The 17562-nt window shown below is 36.0% G+C and overlaps 1 protein-coding gene across 1 annotated transcript in view; it reads right to left on the bottom strand.

Annotated features, from left to right (window-relative positions):
* Positions 1–17562, bottom strand: part of SLC44A5 (solute carrier family 44 member 5) — a 194008-nt gene that overhangs the window by 27576 nt on the left and 148870 nt on the right. Inside the window, exons 7-11 of the mRNA XM_060119582.1 lie at positions 17173–17296; positions 15611–15694; positions 13971–14083; positions 5433–5564; positions 1818–1917 (exon numbers count right to left, since the gene is read on the bottom strand). Of these exons, the coding sequence (XP_059975565.1) occupies positions 1818–1917; positions 5433–5564; positions 13971–14083; positions 15611–15694; positions 17173–17296 (553 nt within the window). The remainder of the gene's footprint in view (positions 1–1817; positions 1918–5432; positions 5565–13970; positions 14084–15610; positions 15695–17172; positions 17297–17562) is intronic.

Genomic DNA, 17562 nt, shown 5'->3' on the forward strand with positions numbered 1-17562 from the left:
AACCTTCTCCTCTTTGGTTATTTCTGACTGATGCATAAATATTTGATGAATTATAATCATGGTATTTCTCCCTTTTCCTTAGACTTTTAAAATTAGAGAGGACCTTGAAGGTCATCTGATCAAATGTGAGAATCCATCCCTAATTTAAGAATCCCTTCTGAACTATCTTCAAAACATGTTCATTAGTCTCTGGTGATCTCATTGAGTGAAAGGAACTTACTTTTATATGACACAGCTTATTCTATTTTCTTAACAACCAAAGTATTAGAAAGTTCTTCCTTATCTGCCTGCATGTAATTCACATCCACTACCTTCTGGAGAAGAAATGACCACCTTTTCCATACAGCAACCCTTCAAGCAACTCATTATTCTTTTATTCTCCAGGGTAATAATTCTTTTGATGTTTCCTCCTAAGATATGGTTTCTAAAATATTCATATCCTAGTTGCCCTATAATCTTTTCAGCATATGATACTGAATTAACCCTATGCTGTTTGATATAGCCACTGAGAACTATGATGGAACTATTTCCACTCCTAATGCATTGACACATTTTAGATTCATTTTTGTATTTGTTACCTTCTCCACCTCACTATTTGGGCTATGCTATTCTCTCTTTTCCCCAGACACTGCTGTTCAGTGAATTATTGGGCATCCCTATGTTTACCCTGTATTCTCATGCACATTTATTCCAGCTCTTATTTTCCCTTGAAAAAAAATTATTAACCAGTCACAGTAGTAACTGCCCTTTCACACACACACACACACACACACACACACACACACACACACACACACACACACACATTTAGAGGCATAGCAGTGGGATAAGTGAATTGTACAATATCATATTATTTAAGAAATAACCCAGCAAGTCAGTAGTTTTCAGTGGCTAATGATAGGGCTTCAGTTATTGTGGGAAGGAGAGAGTTTAATTTAACAAACTGCTTGTTAACTATTTCAAACACTGGATTTAGGTGGCACTATCATTATTATAGATGATGATTTTGTTAAAACAATCCTTAAAGACTATTTAAAATAATTTGGTCCTTGGTCATTAACACCTCAGTTTCCATCATTCTAAATAGAGAACATGACCTATTGGCTTTGTAGTAACACTTTCCTTGCTGTTTCCATGCATTATTCAAAAGCTTAAAGTATTATCCTCAAGTGACCTTTTGGAATAGTTTAGAAACTGTAGGTGTTATTACCTCACAACATGAATTTTATGAAAAATTGTTTATTCTGTAGCATTTTAAAATAAAAATGGCTCTGGGTATAAAATGTTCCTGAATTGAGAGCTGTAGATACAAAATGTATAGTCTGGTAGTGCTAGGACCAATTATTCTGTCTACTGGCAAGTTTTGTTACTTATACAAAACTAGCAAAAGCACATAATTGACTTTATAGAATTATGTTGATTTAAAGTTCTGCAAATGATCTCAACCATTAATATTAACATATGACTCAGTATGGGAATAATATAACTAACTTTTATATAACACTTTATCACTTACTTTCACATAAGTTATCCTCCTAACATATATTTGGTGTTAAAAAAAAAGTGCTAGTGCATAGAATACACGGGTTTTAGATTTATTTTACCCTATGATAATTGAGGTTTGGGGATTTTGAAAGATTTGTTAGCATGAAGATTTTAATACGTGGCAGAGTCTGAACTTGAACAAGTATTCTTGAATGGAAAGCAGATTTAACAAGCCATCTTAAAGGGAAAATAGTCTGGGGCATCTACAAATAAGCAGTGACCGATATGACTGATTGATATACAGTATATGAGTTTCTTCATCAAGGCCTTACTTGCTCCCCTCCTTCAGCAGGGCAATGGAGATGCGGATTCGGTCCCTGAGGAAGATCAGGATGAGGATGATGAACACTTCAAGGATGCAGAGTATTATCACTTTAAACAGGGGGAAAAAAAATAGTGTGCAATGCAAATCAATCCAAAAAGCAAACTTTCTCTGTAAAAGTTGGGACTGATCTTCATGATTATTTCTACCAATTCTGACACTTCATAATTTAAGCAGTGATACCTCTCCCAAAATACCAGTTTTAGAAATTAGCTTTCAAAACCTCCCAGAAACGCTAAAAAAATCTAGATTAAAACTTTTAGTTAGAGTTTAAACAACTCAGTTGGACAGGCTTCATTTTATCTATGGAAACATTTCACACCATTTGTAGAAATGAGAAAATAGGCATGGAAGGAAGGAAGGGCTGCTTTAGGCAACTCTATTTTAGATGTTTTCACTTTCACTCCTTTGAGTAAGAGAATCATTACAGAAGAAAATTTCTGGACTGCCTCCCCACTCACAGTTCCTCTTAATTAATTGATCTTGCTGATGGACGGGGTGGGTTCTGAGATGCCACATTTTAAGTTTCACACTCCACCTATCATGGCTGCCATTGATGAAATCAGAGTGTAAACCCAACCCAAGTTGTGCAATAAAAGTCTCAGAATTAGAATTAAGGGAATCTAGTTCGGTTTTGAATTGAAGTTTATAAACCTCTTGAACTAAGAGTTATACACATTTAATAAACTGTGTAAAAACCATCTTTATGTGAAGTAAGTGAACCTGTAAAGAAAGAATAAAATGTATATGTGCAAAGAAAGAGAGCAAGTGGAGGAAATCTTGGCTCCTTTTTGGCTTTTTTTCCCTGGATCCACATACACTTGAAAGTCCAGCTGCTTTTCTGCTACTTTGAGTTTGGTGAGACACTTCTATATTCTTAGAATAAATACCCCTGCCTTGCCTCCAACTTGTTCCTTTGTTTCTTTTTATTTAAAGCCAAACAGTCCTAATTACTATATTTCTTCAATTCTAGGACATACCTTCAATTTAGTAATGTCCTTTCAGGAAAAGTAAAGAAATCCTTTATTAAATGTCTATTCATTGATTATAAAATGCATCATGACCTCAGAGATGTTAAAAAGTGAAAAGGTATGGATCCTAAATTAAGGAAATATAGTACTGCTAATAACAAAATCTGAAATTATAAAAGAAACCTAATGGAAAGTTAAATTCCTACCCATGAAAGAATCCGTTCTAACGTTCTTTCTAGATAGTTATTCCGCTCATGTCTGAACACTTCCAGTGATAGGGCACTCATTATTTCATTCTATTGTTATACCACTGAGATTCAGATGATAGATCACACTTCAGTTAGTATCTCCAAGTAAGTAGAAATCAGTTAACCCAGAGATGTGGGAGGATCTTAGTAACGTATCATCTAGCTACTACATCTTCTTTTAGTTAAACAATGTATTTATGTTTTTATGCAAATTTGATTCTTTTAAAACTAAACTGAGTCCAAAATTGTGGAGTATAGCCATATTAACCTAAAATCATTATCTTCTTTGGACAAACTTAAGAATATGAAATATATCAGTCACTTTATGTTCTGAAATTGCATTGAAAAAGAACATTGCATATTAAATTTGTACCTTTACAAAATTACATATTTTAAATGGTTATATTAGAGAAATTTAACTGTCTTTTGAATTTATATATTATATTCCCTCCTTTTGTTTGAGCAATAGCAAACAATAGAAACATATTTTTTGAGCCCCTATAGAGAAGCTGGTATAAATCTAACTTTACCAAGGAGGCTGGGATAATTAATAGAAATGAGAATAGAACCATCTCCTAACACAATCCAAGACTCATAAAAATTATAATTTTTGCATGTATAACTGCATATTTTTTGTGTTTCTGTCAATTAGTATAATTTCATACATATACCCTTGTCTCTGGTGCCTAGGATTTCATCAAACACAGAGCAAGTAATCAATTAATGTCTGATAAATGAGTTGTGAAAGCTAACATTCATTTGAGGAAAGATAAGTATTGCTAGACTTGAAAATAAAAGCAAGTCCTGTTTTCTCCTCAAAGTACCTATCAACTTTTCCAATGGCAGATTCTGATCATCTCAATGATTTTTGTGTTTAAGGTCCTTAAGAGACAGCAGCAGGATGACCATAGAACCTGTAACTAAGATCCATCTGAGAGTAAAACTAGAGGTTTCAATACATAATGGATGAGATTTGTCATCTTTAGATAAGACAGATGACAGTAAGTGGACTGCTGAGGAGATATGGAATCACTCAAATTCAGAAAAAGTAAAGAGAATATAAGTTCTAAGACACCTGATTTTTATAGTTAAAAAAAATGGCTATCAATGAAGTTCTTCTGAAACATATTTGAAAAAATAATGTGTTATGTGAAGGGAATTAGCTGCATGAGGGCTAGAAATGGGAACCCAAAGAGCAAGAATTTGGCATTTTGATCTAGCACTATCCAAGGAACAGAGAAAAACTGAATTTGGCAGACAAAGGAATCTGGTGGGGGCTTCTGTGCAGCAGAGCTAGGTCATCAAGCTTGTCATGAGCCTGAAGAAAACATCTCTCAAGACTATCCAAGGGTCTCTGCTAAAAAACTTTCTCATTAGTAATCTTATTCCCCATATGCCTTGACCCCAGGAAAGCAGTGTCCTAGGTGGTATATATGTCTGTATTCTGGTCACAGAGAGAGTACCCTAATAGTTTTAACGAATAAAAAGGCACTCTGGTGACATGTTGTGAGCCTGTCCCTGATGAGTTTTGGGTGAAGTGGCAAAATTTAGATTTCAGATTTATCGTGATGGGATCCATGCTGGAATCATGATACTCTCCAAGATACTGCCCCCCTCTTAGGCTACCTCTGGGCTCCTTACCAGGCATCCTCAAACTTGTCTTCCCTGGCTCTCTAACTTCAACAATATATGAAGATGAAATATTTTTAAAGCACCATGTAATTACAGATCATCTTTAAAATCTTGAATAAATAACATGAATCTCTGTAAAGTGCAAGGAATAGTATAATAAAACAATTCTAAAAATATAGGGTTGAAGCCATCTCTGAAATCATCTAGCTTTTAAAATTTTTGTTAATATTACCCTTAACTAACTCAATCTAAATAAACATTTCAAAAATGTAAATTTCTTTTCAGTTACTTATTATTCCAATTCTATAACAAGTTGTTTAAAAGTCTTGCTATGAAAAATTTGTTGTTTCTTATTTTTCTTTTTCCTTTTTCTATTTTTAAAAACAAGTTTGAAAAATCAAGCATTTTTTCCTTTTAAAATACCTTTCTTGGATATCAGATTAATGGCTATAAATGTCTATATCCAACCCATTTTAAGTTGAAGGCAAATAGCTTGAGGTCATTGTAAAGTAACATTTTCCTAGATTATATAATAAATTCTCCTCAATGACTTTTCCATTTATTGTAGCTAGTATTATTATAGACACACTTATTTTAATGACATTAGCAATAAGTATATTTTAACAAGTTATACCAACCCAAGTTTTCCTTTACACAAAAAGATGCTTTCTTGTTATTACAATTTTAACAAACAAGTTTTTAAAATCCACTCACTAATTGCGAACCATGTTTGTTTCAGTTGAAAGTACATGCTTATATCAGTCTGAATCCCGATGTGAAATACAGTTAAGTGAGAATTTGGCTGTCCCTGAAGACTGCTGTATTCCCGGTAACAGTGCCATATTCCTTGAAAAGGAGAGAAAAGTAGACTAATATAAAATGTTATTTTCTGAAATATAAGCTATACACTTATAACACATATCTACATGAAATTGATCAGCATGGTCATTTTTACAAAGGCAAGATTCATATTTCACATTAAATATTTTATGTGCATCTAATAGTCTAAATGTGCTACTGTATTCAGTATAAATGTTTTCAGTGTTTGTCTGGATGACTGTGGCAACATCTGGCTTTACATGACCTTTTAACTAGAAACAACCTTAATGTCCATCAATAGCGACTGGTTAAAAAAATTATGGTATATTGGGCTTCCCTGGTGGCACAGTGGTTGAGAGTCCACCTGCCGATGCAGGGGACACGGGTTCGTGCCCCAGTCCGGGAAGATCCCACATATTGTGGAGCAGCTGGGCCCGTGAGCCATGGCCGCTGAGCCTGTGCGTCCGGAGCCTGTGCTCTGCAACGGGAGAGGCCACAACAGTGAGAGGCCCACGTACCGCAAAAAAAAAAAAAAAAAAAAAAAAAAAAAAAAAAAAAAATATGGTGTATTTGTACAGTAGAATACTGCATTTCCATATAAAGAGGAGAAAGTCTAGTGTTAGTGAATGATCACCAGATGTTTTGTTAAGTGGAAAAAAGAAAAGTACAAAATGATATAAAAATATGCTATAATTCATATAAGAAGTAAGAACTATATATATTTTCTTATACACACATAAAGTATCTCTGGGAGGATACATAGAAATACAATATTTTTTGCTTCCAGGGTGGGAAACTTGGTGACTAAAGAGTAGAATGAGAAGGAAAATTTTCACTGTATAAACATTTTATCTTTTAACATATAATCTATTTAAAAAGCAAATTTAAAAAATAATTTAAGTTGAAAAAAGCCCTTGTGAAATCTTTTCGATGGTGAAGGAATGCCTTGATGGAACTATCTAAAAGCATATTCTTATCAAAGACTGTGTCCAGGCAAGGCAAACATGGACTTACTGTATTTTCCCTAAGACTCTGTGTTTCAAACTGTATATGACTTTTCACATGGTCTAGATAAAGTTGGAGTAAAAAACAGAGTTAAGAGGCCTATTTATTTTAATGACCCATGGGTCTAGATTAGGTCCGTTGGATATGTTCTAGCAATAATGAGGAAAATAGCTTTTAAAACCTCTAAGTGTAAACTAACCAGTTTTTTTCCTAGATACAAGGTGAGAGGGTATGGCCCATGGAAATACAAAAAACTAAATTAGAAAGGACAGTTGTTTCTCAAAGAAATATAAGATAAATTCCTTCCTTTTAGACACTGCTTTCCCTGTGAATTTTTAAAAATTCCTTTAAAAATGCTTTATGGAATATTTGATACATTCAAAATTATATGTAATGCAGATGTTGGTTTTAAAGCATACAGTAAAATAAACACATATGAATGCATCACCTATCTTAAGATTTTATCATACTAATTTTGCTCTAATTACACAAAATAAAAATTTTTCTTCTACCTGAGATTTTCATCCTATCATAACTACCGCGTCTCCCTGCCAAAGAACAATTATTCTGAATCCTGTGCTTATTATTCTCTTATTGTAGCAGAAAGATACATTGAAATATCTCCTTAAGGGGTATTTATATCCCATAAAGATTTATTATTTATTGATTTATTATTAATTCTTATAGTTCTATGACTTTTGAGGCTATTTTTAGATGCATACATGTTTAGAATTAGTATATCTTTTTAGTAAATTGTATCCTTTATATCTCTAGCAATGCTTTTCATTCCAAAATCTATTTTGTCTGATATTATTATGGCTATGGAAGCTTTCTTTTGGTTAATGATTGTTAGTATATTTTTATCTATCCCTTCACTTTGAAACTTCCAATTTCCTTATGTTTTGTGTAACTTATGTAAATAGCACAGCTCCAATTTGTATATTTATATCTTAATCTGACCTGACAATCTCTGTATTCTACATGATGAGCTTAATAAATTTATATTTAATGTATTGCTATATTTATTTTTCAACCTTCTTACTTTTTGCTTTTCCAGTTCCACTTTGTATCTGTACTTCTTTTCTTCCAATTCTTGTCCTTTAAAAATTGATCAGTTTTTGTTTGTTTACTTATATTCTATTTTTCCCCTCTACTGGTTCAGAGATGTCTTCTCTGTTTTTAGAATAAATTACCCTTGCAAACTGACTATGTGTACTTACTAACCAAGTCTAAAGTCAACACAAGGAAATACAAGAAACTTAGATTACTCAATAATCACCCCAGTCTGATTATTCCTCTGTATTTTACTTATGTACAGTTAGACCTCAAAAAATTGGATATTATCATTATTTTATACAAAGGTTGTTACACTCTACCTACACATTTACCAATTCATTTTCTTTGCTCGTCATTCTTTCTTGAATCTCATACATTTTTGTGGAATCATTTTCCTTCTTGAAGTAGGCATTCCTTTAGTATATGTCTATTTGTAAAATCTGTTTTTTGTTTGTTTGTTTTTTGCGGTACGTGGGCCTCTCCCATTGTGGAGCACAGGCTCCGGACGCGCAGGCCCAGCGGCCATGGCTCACGGGCCCAGCCACTCCACGGCATGTGGATCCTCCCAGACCAGGGCACAAACCTGTGTCCCCTGCATCGGCAGGTGGACTCTCAACCATGCGCCATCAGGGAAGCCCCTAAACTCTGGTTTTTACTTATCTTAAAATATCTTTATGTTACTCTTATTCTTGAAAGATAGTTTTGCTGGGTGTACAGCTGTAGGTTGACTGTTATTTTTTCTTAGCTCTTTGAAGGTATTATTCTACTTCTTTTGTTGCTGTCAAAAAGTCTGCTTCAGGGACTTCCCTGGTGGCCCAGTGGTTAAGAATCCGCCTGCCAATGAAGGGGACACGGGTTTGATCCCTGGTCTGGGAAGATTCCACATGCCATGGAGCAAATAAGCCCGTGCACCACAACTATGAGCCTGTGCTCTAGAGCCTGCGAGCCACAACTACTGAGCCCACATGCCACAACTACTGAAGCCTGCACACCTAGATCCCATGCTGCGAAACAAGAGAAGCCACCGCAATGAGAAGCCTGCACACTGCAATAAAGAGTAGCCTGGGGGCTTCCCTGGTGGCACAGTGGTTGAGAGTCCACCTGCCGATGCAGGGGACACGGGTTTGTGTCCCAGTCCGGGAAGATCCCACATGCCGCAGAGTGGCTAGGCCCGTGAGCCATGGCTGCTGAGCCTGCGCATCCGGAGCCTGTGCTCCACAATGGGAGAGGCCACAACAGTGAGAAACCCGCATACCACAAAAAAAAAAAAAAAAAAGAGTAGCCCGCGTTCGACGCAACTCGAGAAAGCCCACATGCAGCAACAAAGACTCAATGCAGCCAAAAATAAAAAGAAATTAAAAATTTTATAATTAGAAAAAAAGTCTTCTTCAGCTTAATTCTTCCTTTGTATATGATCTGTCTTTTCTCTCCAGTTGTTTTAAAAGTCTTTTGTCTTTGGTCTTCTGAAGTTTCACAATTTCTTTCTTTTACATCATTAATTTCTTGCTCTCTAATGGGTCATTCCAAACAGTATACAAGCATGTTGTTCTTTCTCACATCTTAAAGAATAAAACAAAAGATATTCTACTTTTGACACTCTTCCCCCAATCCACTGCCCAATTACTCCCCACTGCAATAAAACTCTACAAAGTAGCCATCTATATTGTCTATCTGCAGTTCCTCTCCTCCCATCCTCTTTCAATCCACTCTAACCAGACTTTTCTTTCTCATTATTCTACCAAAACTGCCCTCATCAGATTACCAGTGATTTCATCACATTTCTAAATCCAAGGCCTAGTCTCAGTTTCTCAATTCTCATCTTTCTTGACCTATCAGCCCCATTTGACATGGTTTATCACTCTTTCTGCTTTTCTTGTTGTTTGTTGTTGTTGTTGCTGCTTTTTAACTTGGCTTCTATAACATCACCTGCTTTTAGTTTTCAAAAAAACCTGTTTTAACTCAGTTGTCTTTGCTGGTCCCTTCTTTTCTCCCTGACCTCTTAATGTTGGAGGATCTCTGAACATCTCTACGTATACCTATTTTTTTGGGTAATCTCAGCCAGTCTCATGGCTCTAGTGCTCCTGACTCCTAAGTATATTTCTTTTTTTTTTTTTTTTTGGTTTGTTTTTTTTGCAGTACGCGGGCCTCTCAGTGTTGTGGCCTCTCCCATTGTGGAGCACAGGCTCCGGACATGAAGGCTCAGCGGCCATGGCTTACGGGCCCAGCCGCTCCGTGGCATGTGGGATCTTCCTGGACCAGGGCACGAACCCGCGTCCCCTGCATCAGCAGGCAGACTCTCAACCACTGCACCACCAGGGAAGCCCCTAACTATATTTCTTTAGGCTAACTCTCTCTTTCTAACTCCAGACTGTATATTCAACTGCCTACTTGATATCTCCACTTTAATGCCTAATAAACACCTCAAACTCAACATGTTCAAAATTACACTTCTGATCAATCCCATTTCTAAACCAAAAGGTTTAGAACCTTGCTCCACTCAAACCTTCCCTATCTCAGTTGATGTCAACTCCATCTCTCCAGTTGCTTGGATTAAAACCTTAGAAGTCATCCTTGACTCCTGACACTCTCTTATGAACTGCATTCAATCCATCAGGAAATTCCGTTGGTTCTACATTAAAAACCTATATGACCATCCTTATTGCTACCACCTTGGTCTGAGCTTCCTTCATTTGGCACATGAATTGCTGCAGTAACCTCTTCACTGATCTTATTGCTTCTTCTCTTGCCTCACTATGGTTTCTTCTCAACACAGGGACTAAAGCTGTCATCATTTCATATCCCTTCTCTACTCAAAACCCTACCTTGCCTCCCCATTTCACTCAGAGTAAAAGCAAGATCTTACAATAATCTGTAAGTCTCTGGCCCTCCATAAATTCTATGACCTCATCTCCTATTCTCCCCTTTACTCAGTACACTCATCCATACAAGCATTCTAGCTATTTCTTCAACATGCTCCCATCTTCAGGACTTTGTGCTAGCTGTACTCACTGTCTGGAACTTTTCCTTTATCTCCAATGGCTAACTCCATTGCCTCCTTCAAGTGTTTTCTCAGACCTCTTCTCCAAAAGGCCTACCCTACTAATACTGCAATTTGCTCTCCTTGCCCTACCATGATACTCTCAATCCCCCTTTATCTATTCTACTTTTTTCTTTTTTTCATGGCAAGAATCACCTTCTAATAGATAATTTGCTTAGGCTATAAGTATCAGAGAGTCAGAATGTTTGTCTTTTTGTTTACTGTTCTTTCTCAAGAGCCTAGAATAGTGCCTGTTACACAGCAGCTGCTCAACTAATATTTGTTGACTGAACAAATAAAAGAAAGTACAACTAGATATGGGTGTCACTTCCCTTACTCTCCTTGGTATAATTAGAGCTTCCTGTATCTTTGAATTTATACCTTTCATCAGTTCTAGAAAATTCTCAGCTAATACCTTTCAAATATGTTGATATATTTTAGGCCCTTCTCAATCTATTCTCTCTCTCTCTTAACCACACAATCATATTTTGTCCTCTTGTCACATTCTGCTGTATTCTGAGTAATTATTTCAGAGGTTCATCTTTCAGTTCATTAATTCTCTATTTTACTATTTAACTTATCAATTTAATTTCTAATCTAACACTATATTGATTTGTTTTGAAAAGTTCTATTTGGTTCATCTTCATGTATGCCTGGATATTTTTGATGATTTCTTTTTTTTTAATTGTATTTTTAATTCTTAAACATTTTATACATGATTATCTCATGTTCTGTATCAATCCATATCTGAATTCTTGGAGGCCTCAATCTGATATTTATAGTTTCTTTTGTTTCTTTATTTTATATAAATTTATTTATCTTATATATATTTTTTGGCTGCGTTGGGTCTTCATTGCTGTGCGCGGGCTTTCTCTAGTTGTGGTGAGCAGGGACTACTCTTCGTTGTGGTGCACGGGCTTCTCATTGCAGTGGCTTCTCTTGTTGCAGAGCATGGGCTCTAGGCGCACAGGCTTCAGTAGTTGTGGCTTGTGGGCTCTAGAGCACAGGCTTACTAGTTGTGGCGCACAGGCTTATTTGCTCCGCAGCATGTGGGATCTTCCCAGACCAAGGCTCGAACCCGTGTCGTGGATTCTTAACCACTGCACCACTAGGGAAGCTCTCTTTTGTTTCTTGCAAAAGACCATTTCCTTGCATGTTTGGTAATCTTTGATTGTAACTCATACTTTGTTCATTTTAATCTGTGGAAACCTGGTGATCTGAATTGAAGGTGCTTTCATCTAGAGGGGATTTATATTTGTTTTTGTTGGCAACCAAAGGGTACTACCAAACTGGGGTCGCTTTATACGTTTTCCAGGATCCCAGACCTACTCCAGGAGTTTCAGGTCTGACCCTCTACTCTTCTGCTGGCTCTGAGTGTCCTGATTGTAGCCCTGGTATGGTCCGCCCATAATTTCATATGTGCTTCCTGCTCGGTTCCCCACAGTTTAGCTTGTGGGTTTAAAATGGTTTTCCTTTTGGGGAGATTTCCTTTACTTCTGGTAAGCTCATCAAAAAAAATACATTACATAAAACAATACAATACTATTTTATGCCATTATTTCATAGCAAGAGGACCCTTCAGATTATTAATTCTTCCATACTGGTCGATGTGAAAATCTCAGCAGTGTTTTCCAATTTGTTTTTCTATTGCCTTCTCACTCCTGTCCTAGTGTTTGTTTGTTTGTTTGTTTTTAAAAGTATGTTCCCTGGGCTTCAAGTCCTCTTTCCTCAATAATATTCCTGCATAATAACAAAATAATAGATACCTTTTACTGAACAATTACTATGTGCTAGGCAGCTCTCTAAGTACTTTATATACATTATTTATTAACACTCACAGATTCCTATTATACAGTTGAGGAAACTATGAATTAGAGACACTATGTACTTGTAGAGAATCACACAATTAATATGTGATGATTCTAGAACTGTGCCTTTTTTCAAACTCCAAATACATATTTGTAACCATGGTGTTATATGGCCTCTCCTATATATCTCTTAATTTGTTCTGGTCAGTGAGAATTGTTCACATGCTCAACTTCTAAGATGGCAAAGGAAAGGGGATATTTTGAGCTCCAAGGAGGAAAATGACTTTTAGACAAAAAGCTTTCTTGGGAGTTTCAGATTAGAGGACAGCAATTCTTGCGTTCCTCTGCCAGACTGACCCACCTCTTCACGGGCAGCTGCACAGGAGGAGCAGATAAGGAATAATACCTGGAAAGACGTGAACAATTGTCTAGAAACTTATTTAGGATAACGAGCAGGATAATAACAATACCCCAAGACATGCTCAGTGTTTGCTGTATTCCAGGGACTGTTCTAAGATCTTTATATTCATTGTGTCATTTTACACTCACAGTCTTGTGAGATGGAGATACCATTACTGTGCTGATGTTATGGGTAAGGAAACTGAGGCTTATAATCATTAAAATTTTCCAAAGTCTCCCAGTTACATTATGGAGCTGGGATTGGAACCCAAGCTAGCTACAGATTTTGCAGATTCTGCTGGTTTCTAATGCTGACATGTTTAAAGCTCTTCTTCTTTGAGTGACAAAAATAGGAAATTGTTATTTTTGGTATCTGTGACCATAAAATCTCATTGTCATTCTAAATGGTGTTGTAGCAGAAATAATTATTTTGAATAGAAACCTCTCAAACGTTCATATATTGGCCCATACATTTATTAGAAGACTGAGAAGAAGCTGCCATAAATGCTATACTGTTCGTTAGGAGAGACTTTAATTCCTTTTTTAGTGTTTGCATTTTACCTGTACTGCTTTTGGCAGGATTGAGTTAAAAATTAGAGTTCAACCTTGAAATAAAGTAACTCTCCATCCAATGTGTAATTCAGAATACTTGCCTCTAGAGGGTGATGCCTCATTATGGAGTACTGGCCAATTATTAAAATATGTGACAATACGTGGATTAAAAGTTCTAAGTTGAAAGAGGAAAACAGATCAATCACACTTCTGTAACAGTGCAGACCTGGCCTTTGATCTGATAGAAAAGTTAAAGGACTCAAAGAAATCGTCTGAAATATTTTTCATTAACTTAAAAGGGATTCTTTTCACCTCCTTCTTAATACCCATGAGGCATGAGACCAAAGGCTGGTAGAGAAAAACAGTAGAACTTTCTGATAGCACTTTTTTTCCAAGATAAAGAAGAAATAATAGAGACAATATATGCAAAATTAAATAATTGTTCTCAATTTAGCAACTTTTGGAGGGCAATAATTAAACTCACTGCAAGGAAAATGCTTTCTGGTGATTGATAATGGGGACTGAAAAGAAAAAGATTATTTTGATATTTGGTGATTTTAAGAGGGTGATACCTACCATAAGCTATAATCCCAATCACACCAAAGGTGAAGAGCCAGAAGAGGAAGCCAGCTGTGAACCTCAGGAGTATCACAAACATCCAACTGAGCAGCATGGCGATAGTCAGGCCACTGGAGGAAAAAATGCACAACAAACACAGGGGGCCAGTGTGCTAAACATAGCAGAATGAGCACAGCAAGACAACACTTTTTCTATTCAAAAAGATTCTTGATTATTTTACCTGGCTATAGAAACATTTATAATGTTAAAAAGTATAAATAATTTTTGCTGTTAAGATTTTCACGTGAAAGAGTAGGACCATCAAGGACTTTACACATGAATCAATTTTGTGCCTAGGTAAACTGAAGTTCAGAATCAATAGTTGTTCCAGGAAAAACCACAGTTCCTTATCTGCCACAGTCCCTATCTGCCACAGTCCTATTTTTTTCCTTCACACTTACCCACCAATGTAATATTATGTAATATTATAATTACCCATGTTATGTAATATAACACTCTAGCAGTAAGGGAACAAACTTAGGGCAGAAAGACAAGCAAAATAACTGCCCCACACAGTTCCTGAATCCATGATTTTGCAGTCATTATCATTCTGGTCTAATTATCTCTAATCGTTTGTGATGTCTAACCTCACTAGACATTTATTTTGGGTCCCCAGTGATCTGTGGGCCATTATTTGGAGCTGTGATAAGGCTTCTGTGTCTCCTGGGCCACGCAACTTTATCAACCAATCAGCAGCGTGAATATTTCCCTTCTGTTTCAATTTCTTCCTGGGGTTTGATTGAGCTACTAGAGGTACTTCTTACCCCCCTGCCCCCCATATATCCAAGTTAAAGTCATATTGGATTCTTCTAGGTAATTTCATCAAAGAGAACTCACTAAGATTGGAAATTTGGCTGATGCTTCTATTAAGAACTGACACCACTTGTGATATCTGCAAGTTTCCAAACAGACAGAGCTTGGCACATTGGTTGAGTTTATTGTCTTCAAATATTATCTTTAAAAAGAAAATATTAATAATACTGTCACTGGATAGATGACAGCATGTATCAGAGCACCTCCTCAGCTTGCAGTCTTGCAGAGCCTATGCTTTTAACTTCAGAAGCCATTCCTACATTTTCCTTTATGTTTCAGAAATGCAAATCTTATGTCTGAAAATTTAAAATCTCCTCTTCCCTTCAAATGTCTTTTTCAGCTTCTCTTAAGTACAGTGACTTTGATGATGATGATAACACACATTATGTGGAAGGGCTGTGTTAAAAAATAAGAATGATCCTTTGGAGGTCAAGAGGAGGACAAATGAGTACCAGAGAAATAACACTGCATCCACTGTAACGTGCGATGAAAAGCAAACATACCACAGATATGGCCCTGCGTGACTTGAAGTATATGTTTATAAGAGGACTTTTACTAGTGATTTAATAAAATTAAATTTACATTCTTATAACTTTCTGCTATCACTGGGCAGATTTCCAAATATCTTTGCCTCATCTTCACTCTGTCTGAAAAAGAAAGTGGCAGGAACTGAAATCCAAGTCAACCTTTTATTCATGACTATGAATGGGGAATTTGAAGAAAGAAATTCTACAAAGATACAATGAGAATGGGGCTGGAGAAGAAACACCTAAGCTTTCACTTACATGAGAATCCAATACCACGTTGTTGCATAGTCTTCAAACACTTTCACTCCAATTGCCCTTGCATCAAGGACTTTATTGATACCACTGAATTCAAAGAAGGAAAAAAAAATCAATTATTTTTTGACTACCGCTAAACAGAAATGTTCTTGTTATAATAAAAGGGATTTGGAAGCTGCAGTTCTAAGCATATTTTTAGAAACCATTTATCACTAGTGACTCTTTTCCTAGTCACAACAATACATGAGGTGTCACTTCGGTAAGCCTGCAAAGGTAGCCAGCTACAGCTGCACACAGAGGGAACGTGGCTTCCAAGAGCGATAAATAGACCCCTCTCCAACATATGCAACACACCCTCAGTGTTGCAGAAGCCTCACTATAAGACATGAATTTAGATGGTAAGATCAGCTTTTAACTTATAAAATCCATAGAGCCAATATAAAGTCCATAGAGCCAAGAATGAATACGATATTTAATTCCCCTTCTTAATCTTCTGACAGCTCTGTAGCAGGAAGGCACAAAGAGGCACATACAGAAAAGTGCACCAATCGTTAGCATCCAGTCTGATGAATTATCAAAGTGAACATACTTAGTAACTACAGCACAGTCATTCTTTTCCCCCATGTGCCCCAATTACAACACCTCTCCCGCTTCCCCTAAGGTTAACCATAATCCTGACTTTTGTGATAATAATTTCCTAGTTTTCTTTTTAGTTGTACCATTTATATATGCATCATAGAGTAATTTAATTTAGTTGTGCTTACTTTAAAATTTTGCATCAATGGAATTGTACTATTACTTTATGATTTCTTTCACATAGCTTTATATTTGTGAAATTCATCCATGTTGCTATCATATTCTAAACACACAGGAACTGCACTATTCTACTCGGACTGCTAAAATCTTTTGAGAAAGAACAATAAATTTTTTACAATGCCTTTATTTTTTACTTTAAATTCAACAACTAAGCTATGAAATGGTACTCTGTGTGTTTATATTTGTGCACATACAAGTCTGTGTGCACCCAGGGAATTGTATTTCCCAATAACGTGGAACACCATGATGCATACAGCCAAGGGAAACAGAAAATTTACTTCACTGTAGTTAGTCCATAGAAAATCGACACAGTACTGATAGAGCAGCATCATGGTTGTTTCACCTTTCTTAAGGCCCCCTTCCCTTTAAAATATCTAGCAGTTTTATTACTTCAGTCATTTTTTTTTAATGGTGCTTTAAAAAAGCATGGGTTTTTAAAATTATGTTTATTCAAAAGTAAATTATACTAAGGTCTTGCGATCTGTTTCCTGATGTCTCATTTCTATACCTGTTGATAATGAAAGACTTAACCATTTTGAAAAACATAATTGTTCTTTCAAATTCATTCTGCTTTCTCTTTTACTTGGCTTTCTTAATGAACACATACCGAGTTCTCTAATCCACAGTGACATGGATATTTCAGAATAATACATAATTCTTCCTGCATAACCCTTAACCTAATGGAAGTTTTAGTTTGGGGACAATAATGGGATGCATCAAAATTGAAAATGGGAGTGTAAACAACATACTTTGCAGCTGCCCTGAGTTCTACAGCATTTCTTGTCTTTCCACTTCCATCTTCAAACACTGTCTTATTTCCTACTGTTAAAGTGCCATTTTTAGTAGAAAAGTCAGGGAAACATCTCTGGAGATCTGTAAAAATAAATTAAAATTATGATAATCACTTTCTTCCTTCATGATGTCCTCCCTTTCTTAAGCCTTCTGTTATTTATAATCAAATTCTTACTAGACAATGTATAAATTGCTGAATATAGATAACTGCCCATTACTTGATAATCAGATTTTCTGATGATTCTAAGACTGACATGGAAAGCAAATACGATCATAATCTGAAGCTACATTTAAACTTGCTGATTATTTTATACATGGTATATTCATCAAGTAGCCATAAGAAGGAC

Source organism: Mesoplodon densirostris, chromosome 2, assembly GCF_025265405.1.
Source record: "Mesoplodon densirostris isolate mMesDen1 chromosome 2, mMesDen1 primary haplotype, whole genome shotgun sequence".
Taxonomy (NCBI): Eukaryota; Metazoa; Chordata; class Mammalia; order Artiodactyla; family Ziphiidae; genus Mesoplodon; species Mesoplodon densirostris.